Source organism: Callospermophilus lateralis, chromosome 2 (genome assembly GCF_048772815.1).
Source record: "Callospermophilus lateralis isolate mCalLat2 chromosome 2, mCalLat2.hap1, whole genome shotgun sequence".
Lineage (NCBI taxonomy): Eukaryota > Metazoa > Chordata > Mammalia > Rodentia > Sciuridae > Callospermophilus > Callospermophilus lateralis.
In genome coordinates, this window is record NC_135306.1 from 201,851,241 (window position 1) to 201,866,547 (window position 15,307).

A 15,307-nucleotide genomic window follows, 5' to 3' on the forward strand; every position below is an offset into this window, starting at 1 on the left:
GGTGCAAGGCACCGAGGGAAGGGAAAGTGTGAGAACCAGCTGGAAGAACTGCCCCTTCATAGCTACGTGGCGAGGCTGCAAGCCTCGCGCGGCGCAGGCTCCTGGCGTGTTGCCTGCGGGTTCTTTCGCCCGCCCACGACGGAAGATTCGCTGGTAGGTTCCGCTGAGCCCCTCACACCATGATTGTGTGAAACCCATAAGAGTTAGAAACTGCTGCGCGGAGGTGGCAGTTTGAGAAATTCCCTTTGTTTCGCTTGTTTTCTCTAGAAAGGGATTCATATCTAATTAGGGCCCAAGTCAGAAACCCCTGAAAGGTAGGTTTGCTCCCATTAAACCTCCTTGCAGCTCCGGGATGCCGTTAGGGCACCGGATCTCTGCCATGTCCCTTCCACATCCTTCAGGAGGTTGGCTTGGCCCTTAAGAGCTGAGGATTGTGGAACTGCAACGTAAGGCAGTTCCGTTCTGTGTGTTTATGCGGGGGGTACTGGAGATGGAACCCAGGGACATTCTACCACTTAACTGCATCCTCAACTTGAGACAGGGTCTCACTAAATCAACCAGGCTGTCCTCAAACTTGCGATCCTCCAGTCTCAGCCTCTGGAGTAGCTAGGATTACAGGCATGCACCAACACTGAGGCTGACAGTTTTGATGGGTTGCCTTTGGGGGGGACGGGTGTACTGGCGTCTAAGTCGTTGTGCTACATTTCCCAGTCTTTTTGAGACAGGGTCTCACTAAATTGCAGAGGCTGGCCCCAAACTTGTGATCCTCCTGTCCCAGCCTCCTGAGTCGCTGAGACTACAGGCATGTGCCAACCAGACAGGATTGATAGGATTTTTTTGTACCCATTTTCAGGTTTGACAAATCTTTTAGCCAGTTTAAGAGTAGGATGACCTTTCCTGTTAAAGGAGAGACCAGATGAACCCAATTTCCAGCCATGTCATTATTCATAAACGTGGGGTGGGGCAGCAGGGTAACTATGGAGGCAAATTGGTTCTAGCAAGTACTGATCAACCCACCATAATATCATTCAGGAAATGGGGTGAGGGGGGACCCAGAACCACCATGCTTATTTTAGGGTAGTTGAACCAGACAGGTGGGAAGGCTGCATGAAGCCCTGGGAACAGGCAGGAAGAAAGGGTAGAAGGATTCATACCAGGTGAAAATTAGAGAAAACTAGAGAGTATCTGTATTAAACTAGCAGCTTTATTGCCCTTAGGGTCCATGTCCTCAGAGGAGTTTTCTAAGTGCTTGAGGGAGAAAAACCTGTAAGAAATGATGGAGATCAGGGAACAGGTCTTGGGAGTCCCGGAGTGGGGTCACGGTGAGAGTCTGGTCTGCCTCCGAGGCCGATGCCACAAAGGCCAGAAGGGGTTCAGTTTCTGGTCTCTGTTCACAACTGTTCAGCCCCCCCAGTTCTTGGGTCACCTGAGCCTCTACTGCCAGCCACTCTGCTCCCACGCCAGCATTGCCTCCATCTCCTTCCTTGGTTTGCTGCTGCAAGCGTCTCCGAGCACGCCGTCGCCCCTGCCATACTCGATGCCACAAGGCACAGCGCCAGCTCACTGAAGACGGGGAAGATGCCCCCTTCCCTGTCTCGCCCTTCATCTCTTCTTGGGCCACCTTAGGTCCCATGGGTCCCTGCTCAGCCAGCAGCACTACATGGCCTGGCTGTCCCTCTTCTCCAGTAGCTAGATACTTTCTGGTCATCAGGGGTGGTTCCCCTGATTGCCCAGGACTCTGCATGGCCCAGTCTTGTGGTGTCTCTCCAACCTCTATAACCATTTCTTCCACCCCATCTTCACTGTGGTCCCCTACACATCCCTGCTGCTCCTCTTTTCCCTCCTCACAGCTCTTTTTCTGTCCATCAAGTTTCAATCTTTTGTTCGTCCCTCCCTGGAGAGACTCTTCAATCCCACATCCTTCTGACCGTGGTCTCTTGGTTCCCTGTTCTATATGGCATCCCAAGGCTTCTCTTAACACCTGGACCACAGCAGCAGTGAGCTGGGGAAAGGGAAAAGGGGGTAAGGGGATGGGCATGGCAGACAGCAAGGAGCTTGGAGAGCTGGGCTGCAGAAGGGGGAGCAGCCCCCAGTCCCGACCCCTAGAGGAACGGTGCTGGTACTGGAGGCTTCGGCAGTAATTAGCTGCTGCTCGGCAGCAATTCTGTAGTCGCCCAACCACCCGGCTGGTCACGTTGGCTGCAACATTGTGACTCAGGTCAAAGGGATCCTGGAGATTCATGGGGCCAAGGCGCAGACCTTCCCAAAGATTAGAGGGCAGGCCCCCTGCCACTGGCAATGCCTGACCCTCCCTCAGGGATAGCAGTGAGCCAGCAAGATCCCAGCCAGAAACGCAGGAGAAGAACTGAGCCAGCAGGGAACCTGGAGGAGGAGGTAGATTGCGGAAAGGGGGTCAGTTGGAAGCTGGAACTGAGACTGAGACAGGTCCTGCACCATAGCTACTTCCTTAGCAGGACTTTCTTTTTCCCTCCCAAGGGGCTCAGAAGAGTCCTGGGAAACCAGGCTTCTCTGTTCTGATCCCTATAAACAAGAGGTCAAGCCTCCCTTCCTACACCCCAGCCATGTCCTTTCCCAGATGCTTCTCCCTGCCTTTACTAGCAGAGTAGCTTTAGGCAAGCCACTGAACTGCTCCAAGGCATGGTTTCTTCACCTGTAAAATGGCCATAACAATACCAGCAGCCATGGAGCTGCTTTGAGAACTATGCCTGGCACAGTGAGTATGATACATTACCACTATAGAGACTGAGATTATTACCAGTCCTCCCCAGGCTCCCCAGACTCACTGAGGGGCTCCACATTGGTACTGGGCTCCAGTCTTGAGGCATCCCTGGGGAAACTACAGTCCCAGCCATCAACTTCCACTTGCTCTCCCTCACCTATGAAAGCAAAAAAGGAGGGGGTCAGTTGGGAACAGGAAGATTGGAGGAATGAGGGGTTGTAATTGGATTGACAGCAGAAATCTCATGTCATGGTGGCTTTATAAGGAAGCAGAGGCACAAAACTGATGAAGTAGAAGGTGGAGGCTGGGCTGAAATACCTGCTTTTTGGGTGAGTTGGGACACAGTGGGCAACACAGGAGGGTCCCTGGTCTGAAGGAAATAGATCACAAGCAAGGTCAAGGCGTAGTTATTCAGAAGCGGGCCACTCCCTGTGTAAATAATCAATCATTCCAGTTAGGGAAGAGGTGTTTCCAAACCCCTCATTGGCGATTTTTTCAACCCTGGTTCCTATGTGCACCCTTCTCTCCCTGAACCCTTCGTTCTGATATCCAACTCAGACCAACTCTATTCTGATTCATCCTTACCTGAAAGCCCTCGACCCTGAGCCCAGCAGCGGAGAGTATACACAAGGGGCCGGACTCGCCCATCCAGCTCAGAGCAGAGACTCAAGAAACGGGAATTATGTAGGGCTAGCCTGGAACAAAGGAGACAAGGATGTTAGGGCTTGGGAACCTATCATCCTACTAGCTCTCATTCCAGACTTAGGGCCAGCTGCAATAAAATAAACAATGTTTCCCAAAGCATTACCAAAATACTGGTCTTGCTCTGGGCAAAGTGGTGTACTCCTGTAATCCCAGTAACTTGGGAGGCTGAGACAAGAAGATCACAAGTTCAAGGTAAGCCTCAGAAACTCAGCCAGACAAACAGAAGGATTACAAGTTCAAAGCCAGCCTCAGCAAAAGCGAGGCTCTAAGCAACTCAGTGAAACCCTGTCTCTAAATAAAATACAAAATAGGGCTGGGGATGTGGCTCAGTGGTTGGGTGCCTCTGAGTTCAACCCCTAGTACCCCCCCACACACACCCCCACCAAAAAAAAGTCAGGGCTGAAGATGTAGCACAGTGTTTGAGGAAGCCCTGTATTCAATCCCTAGTACCACACACAAAAAAAATATGTCAAATGAACTTGGGTAGGGCTGGGGATTTAGCTCAGTTGTAGAGTGCTTGCCTCAAATGCACAAGGCTGTGGGTTCAATCCTCAGCACCATTTAAAAAAAAAAAGAATTTGGGTAGCACAATAGTCTATATGCTCATCTTCGCCATTCATAGAGCTGCTATTTATTACAAGACCTCTCAGAGCCTTTAATAAACAAAGCTATACAGTAAGGAAAGAAGAAAGAAAGGGGAAGGGGAAGAAGGGAAGAGAGGGAGAATCCTGTCTGCATTTAACTTTACCTTTCCCAAATTCATGTAGTCACAGAACTCTCTTCTACTTCTTCTAAAAATAGTATTTCAAAGAACACACTTTACTAACATTGAAATGGAAACCAGATAAGAGAGGTAAATGGCAGAGATAGAACCAAACAAGGACCACTTGACTTAGCAGATACAGAAGATTCCCAAGTCAGGACTCCTCCCCAGCACCCCAGAACTCAGCTAGCCTTTCCCCACCACACACAGAGGTACCGGTTACTGAGGGAGACGTCACCATGAAGACCAGAAGGTCGATGGCAGAACTTGACAACAGGGCGCCGGGCAGAAGGCACAGTTTGGACTCGGTACACCCCAGGGACACAGCCCCGGAGAATGGATCCCACCAGCTCCAGCATTGCTGCTCCCTCTGGCTTCTCCCCCTTTGGGGCCTCTGCTAGTTCCAGGGCCTTTCCCAGGTCCTGCTCCCCCCTGTCTTCCTGCAGTGGTGAAGCTGGAGGCAGGGACTGGGGAGAGGCAACAGTCTCAGAGGCCAAAGCCGAGTCCGGAGTCTGGGGTGCCAGGGAGGAGGAAGGAGTTCCACAGTCCAGGGCTTCAGAATCTTGGGGAGAAGCTGGAGACTGTGAGCCTAGAGGGGAGGCTAGGGCACAGGCCAGGGCTTGAGGATCCAGTGGAGAAGCAAGGGCTGAGTCCAATGATGGAGACTCAGGAGCCTTTAAGACTGACTGTGGATAGAAATGAGCTGTGTGAATGCCTCTCCTACTATCCCCTAACCAGGGGACATCTCTGACCCCAAGACAGTATCTATACTTAACGGTTATTATATGCCAGTCTCTATTCTATGGGCTTTACATATATTAACTCATTTTCTCCTTCTTGCTAGCAATCCTTTCTTAAAATAAACTTTTAATCCTATAAAATGGTCTATATTTTACAAAACTATCATTGTCATGAAAGACAAAGGCAGAGGAACTATTCCAAAATAAAGACTAAAAATACAACAGGACAATGTCAGGACAGCTGTACCAGTATAACATTTCCTGGACTTGATCACTGTACTGGGGTTACACACTAGAGTGCCTTTGTTCTTAAGTAATTCACATTAAAATATTAAAGGTAAAAGGACATGATGACTGCAACCTTCTCTTAAGTGATTCTGAAGATATAAATTGTGTGTGTGTAAAGAAATAAGAGACTGGCGTTTTTCAAGAAAACAACCCCTAGCCAGGCTAGATGAGGCATGCCTGTAATGCCAGCCAACTCGGGAGGCTGAGGCAAGTTTGAGATCAGCCTCTGCAACTTAGCAAGACCCTGTCTCAAAATAAAAATTTTAAAAAGGTCTGGCAATATAGCTCAGTAGTACATAATCCCTAGGAAAGAAAGAGAACACAACTCTTTTGGGGGTTGGGGATGTAGCTTAGTGGTATATCACTTAGTTAGCATGCCTGAAGCCCTGGGTTCCATCCCAGCACTGCAAAGAAAACAACGACACTTTTTGTGGGGGCAACAGGTATACAGGAACTCTACTTTCTGCTTCACTTTTCTAAGAACCTAAAACTGGCCTAAAAAAATAAAGTCAAGGGCTGGGGATGTGGCTCAAGCGGTAGCGCGCTCGCCTGGCATGCGTGCGGCCCGTGTTCGATCCTCAGCACCACATACAAACAAAGATGTTGTGTCCACCAAAAACTTAAAAAATAAATAAATATATTTAAAAAAAATAAATAAATAAAGTCAATTATTAAAAAATAACCATAGCCCTTTCCTATTCCAAAAATAAAATGTGTACATTAGATGTCAGAAAATATACATAAGCAAAAACATAATCTTAAAATTACTCTATAACCTTTTATCCATCCATATTCACATTTCTCCAATAACAATAACCCTTTCACATAGGTCCCATTATTTCCATCTTTATAAATGTAGAACTAAGGCAGAGAGGTTAATAACTTGCCCACAGTCATATGACCATTCCCTGCCTGCCTCCCTGATCACTCACCTGGGGCTCTTCCAAGTCACCCAGATCCAAGAAGAGGTCAAGATCACAGCCATGGACATCAAAGCTGTTTATGGACGAGCCAAAAGGATGGACCACACAGCCTAAGTGCCAAGCAGAGAACAAATGTTTGATTCTCAGCACCACATTAAAAAGTAAATAAATAAAGATATTGTGTGTCCACCTAAAACAAAAAAATACATATATTTTAAAAAAGGTGCAGAAACATTAGGGAAGAGCAGGAGACTTCAGAACATAGTGGAGTACAAAAATGAAAGACCAATCAAATAAACACCTCCAGGTGAGGAGACCTGCGTATGCAGACACGGCAGAGCAAAGGACAGGAAGGGATCACATGTTGGGGCAGGGGACTTACCAGGGAAGAACTCTGTGAAGACCTCCTGCATCAGGGCCACCACAAGGCTCCGAAGCTGCTGCTCAGCCTCAGACAATTCCCTCAACTGGACAAGTTTTACCATCTGTGCTTCCACATCTGGAGCCTCAGCTAGTGCTTTCGCCAGCTGGTGACTATCAGGCGCTGCTCCTTTAGGAGATTTGGAGGCTGGACTCTGGAACTCCTTCTGCTCCCGTGGCCGGACCCGCAAGCGATGTCCTCCCAGGCTGTGTTGGGATTGTGATAAGACAGCCTCCCGAGCACCCATGTCTCCCATCTCCACAATGGCAAATACTCCCTGGCAAACCACAGGAATGATGGTTTTGCAACCAAGAATCTAAACACATGCTCCCACAAAGGATAAGATTCTTTGAAATGCAGATTAACCCATGCATTGGGAATATGTACTTGTTGTTTTCATTAACAGGGAACCTATTTAGAAAAGCAATTGTCGGGCTGGGGTTGTGGCTCAGTGGTTAGAGCGCTCACCTCGCACGTGCAAGGCCCTGGGTTTGATCCTCAGCACCCACATAAAAATAAATAAATAAAGTTTAAAAAAGAAAGAAAAGCAATTGTCTGAGTTTCAGAATTCTCTCTCATACATCATATTCTCACCCCAGTATGCCTCTGGAAAAATCTCATTTTATCTATTTATTGTTCCTTATTTTTCTCAATAATATGATTTCACAAGCTATAATATGAGCCATTCCTTAACTCTTCCTGGTTTGACTTAACATTTATGAAAACTCCATATAGGCTGGGTGCAGTGGCATACCCCTGGAAACCCCAGCAACTTAGGAAACTGAAAGTTCAAAGCCATCCTCAGCAACTTGGCAAGACCCTGCCTCAAAATCAAACATATACTGGATGCAGTAGTGCCCACCTAAAATCTCAGTGGCTCAGGAGACTAAGGCAGGAGGATCACAAGTTCAAAGCCAGCATCAGCTGACTTAGTGAGGCCCTAAGCAACTGTGTGAGACCCTGTCTCAAAACATAAAAAGGGCTGTGGATGTGGCTCAGTGGTTAAGCACCTCTGGGTTCAATCCCTAGTACCCAAATAAATAAGACTGGGGATATAGCTTGGAGGAAGTGAACCCGGGTTCAATTCCAGTACAAAAACAAAGAACCACATGGCACTGGGGGTTAACTCAATGGTAGACCACTTTCCTCGAATGAGCAAGGCCGTGGATTCAATCCCCAAGGCCACTCTCTCACACACACACACACACACACACACACACACAAAATCTTTAAGAATCTGTGTGGGGCTGGGGACATAGCTCAGCATTCAGTAGTAGAGCACAGCATAACATTTGTAAAGCCCTAGGTCAATCCCCAGCACACACACAAAAAAATCTATGTAACGCACACTTTCAGGCATGAATGTAAATACATAAATCTGATCTTCAAGGGATTTAGCATCTAGAAAAAACAGCAATATAATGGCCAGGTTTCTATGATTTGAGTGAATTCAATCATAATCATTGGACCACGTTTTTGTTTATTTAGTTGTCAGTGGACTTATTTTATTTATATTCGGTGCTAAGGATTTAACCTAGTGCCTCATAAATGCTAGGCAAGTGTTCTGCCGCTAAGCCACAACCCTAGTCCTAGACCATATTTTTTAAAGGTAAAATGTTAGCAGAAGCAGTAAAACCATGAGTGTTTGGGGGCAAAATGCATTATTCTTTTATGTCCTCTCCAGTAGTAAAGCTGGAGCCAATATCCTCATTATAAAAAAGGATGAGTGCAGTGGCACACACCTGTAATCCCAGGAACTTGGGAGGCTGAGGCTGGAAGACTGCAAGCTGAAGGCTAGCCTGGGCAACTTAATATGATCCTGTCTCAAAAAACATTTTTTTAAATTTTAAAAGCTGGGACTATAGCTCAGGGTTCAATCCAGAGTACAAAAAAAAAAAGCATCCTGTAACAAACACAATGTGATAGTGGCATAAAAGATGAAGGGAATGGAATTGAGTCACACAAATAAACATGCACATCTCCAGTCAATGGATTTTCAACAAAGGTGCCAAGACCCAGGAGGAAAAAAACAGTCTTATTGATAAATGGTGCTGGTCAAATGGATAGTCATATGCAAAAGAATGATGTTGGACCTTTACCTCATACCATATACAAAAAAATCAACTGGGGGTGCTGGGGTTGTGGCTCAGGGGTACAGCACTTACCTAGCATGTGTGAGGCACTGGGTTTCTCAACACCGCAAATAAATAAATAAAATAAAGGACTATTGACACAACACCTTTATTTTATTTATTTTTATGTGGTGCTGAGGATCAAACCCAGGGCCTCGCATGTGCTAGGCAAGTGCTCTACTGCTGAATCGTAACCCCAGCCCTGACAATTAAAACCTATTCAAAAAAAAAAAATCAACTGGGGGAATGGCCTCACCAGCACATAGGCCTGAGTCACAGATGGGGAGTGACCAAAAAGGGTATGGGATTTTTTTTTTTTGAGGTAGTAAAATCATCTCGGAATTAGATAATATTGATGATTGGAGAGTGTTAATAAATATAGTAACCACTGAATTATATACTTTTCTTTGTAGTATTGTATTGGTGATTGAACCCAGGCATGCTGTGCCACTGAACTATGTCCCCAATGCTTTTTTATTTGTCTTGAGACAGTCCTGCTAAATTGCTGAAGCTGACTTCAAACTTGTGGTTCCTGAGTCGCTGGGACTGAATTATATACTTTTAAAGGGTGACTTTTTATGCTATGTAAATCATATCTAAATTTAAAATCATATCTCAATTATCCCTTCCTCCCTCACTTCTACCTTTATGCCAAACAGAGTAAAGAAACTAAGTGAAGCCAAAGGCAACTACTTGAACATGCACAGGCTAGTCTCTCAGGAATCATAAAACACCAGACCATAGTTCAACATCAAGTTTGCAACCAAAGCCCCAACTAGAAATTAAGTTTCCCTTTGCCTGGCCTGGTCTTGATGCACACATTTCTTTCAAAAACTTCAGGGAGAGAATTAGCAGATTCAGAAGGCTGTATGTGTCCTGGACCTTTTTCCCTTCTCAGTGCCCCCATCCCTAATTAGAGCTACCATTTGTTTAGAGCTTATTATAAATCAAGAAGTTCACATACTCTACTTCTAAGGCTCATATGTATTATTTCCATTTAACAAACACCTCTAAAATTTAGAGAGGGCAAAAACTTGTGGCTGCCTCCCAAGTAGTTTCTTAAACTCCAGAATTTCCAACTTAATTAATTATAATATATTGTTAATATATATTTAAATTAATATTATGTGTTATATATCAATATATAATTCATATAACTATATTAGCTTCAACATATTGATTAAATAACTAATTAATGGGAAAGATCATTCTTTGCAGAAGAAATAATTATCAACAAAAATGGGGACACTGAGGTTTCTGAAGAAGTAACTTGGGGGGGCTGGGGATGTGGCTCAAGCGGTAGCGCACCCCCCTGGCATGGGTGCGGCGGCCCTGGTTCAATCCTCAGCACCACATACAAAGATGTTGTGTCTGCCGAAAACTAAAAATGTAAATAAAATATTAAAAAAATAATAATAGCTTGGGGAAGACACTGACAACTGTCCACCCAATATGCATTTTCTTTCTTCCTTATTAACAGAACTCTGACTTTGTTCAGAAACAAAGTGCCTATCTGAAAAAACTTAATTTCATAGGCTTCCCTACAGCTAGGGGTAACGTGACAGAAGTCTGATTGAGGAAATATAAGAAGTCTAGCAAGAAAGTCTCAGAAGGAAGGGGAAAAGGGTGTCAGAATCAGCAGGCATTAGCCCTTTATACTCTGCCCTTCAACCTAGTGAGAGCCACATGTCACATCAATACTGACAGAGTAAGAAAACAATAAAACCATGGACTGCCCAGGCTAGACTTCTTGTTACTCAAGAAAAATGAAGCTTTTATCCAAGCCACTTGAAGTTTGGTTGCTTAATGGAAGCACTAATAAAATCTAAAAGAAGACCTGGTCTGCTAAAGAAATATGGATAACTTTTTGTGTGTGTGGTATTGGGGATGGAACCCAGGGCCTCAGGCATGCTAGGCAAGCACTCTGCTACTGAGCTATTCCCTCAGCTCCTAAGCCCCTAAGTGATCACCTAAGCCCCACCTATATAATCAGAATGCAGCTTCAGAACCACAGTATTACCAAACAATACAGCATCACAATAGTGGATTTGTTTCAAGAGACTAAAGAAACAGTAATAAAAGGTTTGCATGGAAGCAAGGCAAAAAATACTACCACAAACAAGCTTGTTTGTCTAGCACTGTCCAGGTCAGGTTTTTCTGACCAAATCACCACAGATCTTAATGTAGTTACTGCCAATGGTATAGTAGTCTATAAGCATCAATTTTTCACTATAATTATTCATTACATTGTTTACTTTTTCCTCTAGATTGTAAGCTCTGTACAAGCAGGAACCATATCTATCCCATTCACTACTCAGAATGCAGTCCTAAACACAGGAACAGATAAAATACAGGGGATGGGAAAGGGGTGAGAATCTCACAAAGCTATCTCAAGTTATGTGGAATCCAAGAAGGACAAGCCACATTAGGAACCAGCCAAAGCAAACTGCTAGTTTGTCTCTTTTGGTATATAGCACACCTGACTCACTCTACCCCCAAAGCTATTCACTCTACCTTGTCTTTGTCCATGACAACACTGGCCACAGGTCCAAATGCCTGGAAGTACTCAGAGAGCTGGGCAGAATTCACATCCCTGGGAAAGCCACTAACAAACACACTTCGAAGTCCCTGGGCCTTTCTGGCAGCTCGAAGTTCTACCAGATGCCGGTGCTTCCGGCCTCCCAAGTGGGCATCTAGGCTGGGTCCTGCAGAAACAAGTGTGAGACAAAAACATCCATATTATTCTTCAGTGTATCTGTCTTCTGGCTCTGCTCTGTGCATACTTAAATCCTACTGATACTTTGAAGTCACAGAAAGTGTGACCTTTAAATAAACAAAGTCCTGGCTCCCTTCATATTTGACATTCTTATCTATTTGTCTATATGGTACATTGTCTTAAGTGGTTTCCAGAAGAACTGCAACACTACTAGTTCTTAACTAAATCCATTATGTACATCATCCTGTATTTCAAACACCTATAAAATCATTCAATTTAGGGGCTGGGGTTGTAGCTCAGAGGTAAAGTGCTTGCCTAGCACATGTGAACCCAGCACATGTGGTGCTGGATTCAATCCTCAGCACCACATAAAAATAAATAAATAAAATAAAGGTATTTGCTCAACTACAACTAAAAAAACTAAATTTTTTTTTTTTAATTATTCAGGTTCAGGCTTTTTTTCATTTATGTTTTTTGGTGCTAAGGATTACACCCAGGGTGCTCTACCACTGAACTACATCACCAGGCTTTTTTAATTTTTTGTTTTGAGACAGGGTCTCACCAAGTTGCTGACCTTGAATTTGCAATCATCCTGCCTCAGCCTCCCAAGTCGCTGGGATTACAGTTGTGTGCCACCATACTGATTCAATTTAAAATTTTATGGGTGTCCTATATATAGACTGATGGAACATAAAGGGTTAAACCATCAATAAATAAATTTCATATGTATATATATACATATATATACGTGTGTGTATGTATGTGTATATACATATATAAAATGCTAGGTAGAATAACACCTGAAAATTATAAAGAAATTTAACAGGCAACTTATCCAAGTCATATAGAGAAGAACTGAATAAATATAAGTTTCTGGATGATCATCATGAATCAAATGTGGATATGTGAATAGTGACTACAAGTTCAGAATATGAAACTGCACTGCCCAAGTTCAAATCCCAGCCCTGTGAAGCTGTGCGAGTCTTGGCCAAGTTGCTTAACCCTCTTTGTGCATCAGTTTCCTCAGAATAAAATGAAGATAAAAAAGCACCTACCACAAAGCTATTATTCATATATAGCACCTGGCAGAGAGTCTGATACATGGCCAAAAGTGGAAAAATTAGCTGCCAGTATTATTTTTATTACCAGTCAGCTGCTTGATGTCACCAAAGTATCTGTGGGGTCAAGAAAGACTCCTAGGGTAGAGGGGAGGATGGGGGGTAAGAAAGATGGTGGAATGAGATGGTCATCATTTCCCTAGGTACATGTATGATTGAAGGAATGGTGTGACCCGACTTTGGGTACAACCAGAGAAGTGAAAATTCTGCTTCATTTGTGTAGAATGAATCAAAAAGCATTTTGCTGTCATGTATAACTGATTCAAATAAATAAATAAATAAGAAAGACTGACTCCTGGGTTTCTGGTTTGTCCTACTAAAGACATATGGTGGAGTACCATTCGCAGAGAAAAAAAGAACAGAAGACTCTGTTCAGGAAGATCCCAATTCTAGATTTCATTGAGCCTTTTGCACTGTTGTACAAAGACCTCTGCCTTTTCCTCCTGATACCTTCTGAACCATTTATGCCATACAGTTTCACCTGTCCTCGTCTCTGGTCCTCTGTAAGTATTCCCCAACTTGATTACTGCCTTCTCTGTAATGTCACAGCTCTCCAAACACATCCACAGAGCACTGAAATATCTCAATCTAGATGATGAGCTCCTGTATCTCTGAACGCCGCCCCCGCCCCCGGAGGAAAAAAAAAAAGCCAGCAAAGGACCAGGCAAAGAGCAGATGTCTGGTAGATGATGGTTAAAGAGCAAATAATAAAACTTTCATCGTGGAGATTTCCTATATTGGGAAGGAAAGGCGTAAAGTGGTGGGACTTTTCCCACTCTCCAATCTTCTCGTTCGTATCAGATTGAAAGAAGAAGTGAGTGACCCTACCAACCGACTTAACGGGAACTATGATCAATTACCCTAACTTTCGCTAGAACCCAAAGGTGAAACCCACAACCACCCCCTCACTAGCCACCGCTTACGGTTGGCTGTAGTAACGTGGCAGAGGCGGCAGCGGAAACCCCCACGCGACAGCGATTCGACATCCGAATCCACCGCCGCCATGACGACTCTCCCGTACGGACAAAATGCAACCACTTCTGCCACCGCCGGAATTCTTCCAAACCGCGTCGCGCTCAGAAGCAACTTCCGCCAGTCTTACAGGAAGTGGCGTAAAGCTGCCATCCGCGCAAGCACACTCCTCCGGGAACCTAACACCTTCGATTCAGGGTTCCGTTTCTAGCGCCCATCTACGAAGCCGATTGGGGTGCTCTGACCAGGTCCGGCGTTGATTGGCCCAAAGAATCGTGAATATTCATAAGGCATTCACAAAGACTGGCGTTGGGTTGGCGTCGCCGGGCCCGCGGTTTGACAGCTGGTCAGTTTTCCTGCCAAGTTGCGGTGCGCTCCTTCTCTTCTCGGGACTGTAGAGACCCTAGCGCGGCTGCACCCTTAACCCCAAATTTAGCCAGTAAGTGAAGACGGAAGATGGGCAGCTTTCAATCATTTATCCTACGGAGCCCAGGGAGTCCAACATCCTCAGGGGCTGCTCCTCCCTCTATTGTCCGGTTCTGCCAAACAATTGTTTAAGGCCCGCTTCGTAGCCCTCACTGGGGAGCTCTGCTCCCACCCGGTACCTTTTGGATTTCATGAGGCCACAACCACATCATTACAATCCTGAGCCAGGCTCTTTATTTCCAAGGTAGCGGACTGCGTGGTGTACGAAATCTTCAGGGTCTCGGGTCCACTTCAAAGTAATGCATCGGAAACGATTATGGTGGTAGATGAAATAACGATATTAGAGGGGCAAAGTGCTACTATGTCCAGACTGGTAATAGTGATCACTTCCTCCAGATAACCACCCAGATGTAGGATAAAAGGCAAAGTAAGGGAGCTGGGAAGGCCCCTAGGGACATGGACCCTAATAAGATAGAAGGATTATCAAGTAAGCTAAGCACCTCATGCTGTAGTTATCAGCTGATGGCTTTGAATAGTGCAAAGAGCAGTGGACCTGAGACAGATAAACAAGGTCTGTAACTGAGCAAGTCACTTGGAGGGGGTGGGGAGCGGTGCCAGAGACTGAGCTCAGGGGCTCTCAACCACTGAGCCACATGCCCATTCCTATTCTATTTTTTGCGGTGCTGGGGGTTGGTGCTTGAACCCAGGGCCTTGTGCATGCCAGGCAAGCACTCTACCAGCTGAGCTGTATCCCCAGCTCCCTGGCAGCTCACTTTTTGCTGAAGCTGGCTTTAAATTCCCAATCCTCCTGTCTCAGTCTTCCAAGCCACTGGGATTACAGGTGTGCACCCCCACACTCAGCCTGAGCAAATTGTCCCTAAAGATGTGCCTAAACAGGAGCTGGAGTTGTGGCTCAGCAGTAGAGTGCTGGCCTTACATGTGCAAGGCCCTGGGTTCAAGCCTTAGCACCACATAAAAATAAATAAATAAAATAAAGGTATTGTGTCCACCTACAACTACAAAAAACAAATTTTAGGAAAAAAAAAAAAAGAAGTGCCTAAACAGAGTAGATTGAACTCTTTTCCCCACGAGGCATTCTTCCTATTGGGTTCCATTCAGTCAGTTTATCTCCCAGACCTAAAAAAGCAGGAAAAAGCACATGCCCCTTTCAAGGCAGGTGTTGAGGCTGGCCCTGAGGTCCTAAAGCAGCAATCTATACACATACTCCACAGAGCTGGGTGGTATGATTCTGCTCTACCCAACACAACATACCAAGGTGAGCTACAGCTTACCTTAGCTACTAGCAATATCCAGAATTCCCTAAGGGAGAGAGGCAGTAATAGCTGAAAAAGAGGAAGAAGCA

At 45.2% G+C, this 15,307-nt stretch overlaps 1 protein-coding gene across 1 annotated transcript; it reads right to left on the bottom strand.

The window, feature by feature from the left end:
- Positions 1–1,186: 1,186 nt before the first annotated feature.
- Positions 1,187–13,606, bottom strand: Tut1 (terminal uridylyl transferase 1, U6 snRNA-specific). Its single transcript, XM_076847336.2, has 9 exons — positions 13,470–13,606; positions 11,227–11,417; positions 6,542–6,857; positions 6,169–6,269; positions 4,425–4,894; positions 3,326–3,435; positions 3,059–3,169; positions 2,805–2,897; positions 1,187–2,382 (listed from the first exon to the last, which is right to left on the bottom strand). The coding sequence occupies exons 1-9, from the start codon at positions 13,549–13,551 to the stop codon at positions 1,229–1,231; spliced, it is 2,628 nt and encodes an 875-aa protein (XP_076703451.1). The 5' UTR covers positions 13,552–13,606; the 3' UTR covers positions 1,187–1,228.
- Positions 13,607–15,307: the final 1,701 nt, after the last annotated feature.

Bases quoted from the DNA above. Each gene is read 5' to 3' on its own strand.
- Tut1 (XM_076847336.2), bottom strand. From the start codon at position 13,551: ATGGCGGCGGTGGATTCGGATGTCGAATCGCTGTCGCGTGGGGGTTTC. The intron at 11,418-13,469 runs GTAAGCGGTGGC...TTGTTTCTGCAG, and splicing joins CCACGTTACTACAGCCAACC to GACCCAGCCTAGATGCCCAC. The intron at 3,436-4,424 runs GTACCTCTGTGT...CCTTTGTTCCAG, and splicing joins GACGTCTCCCTCAGTAACCG to GCTAGCCCTACATAATTCCC.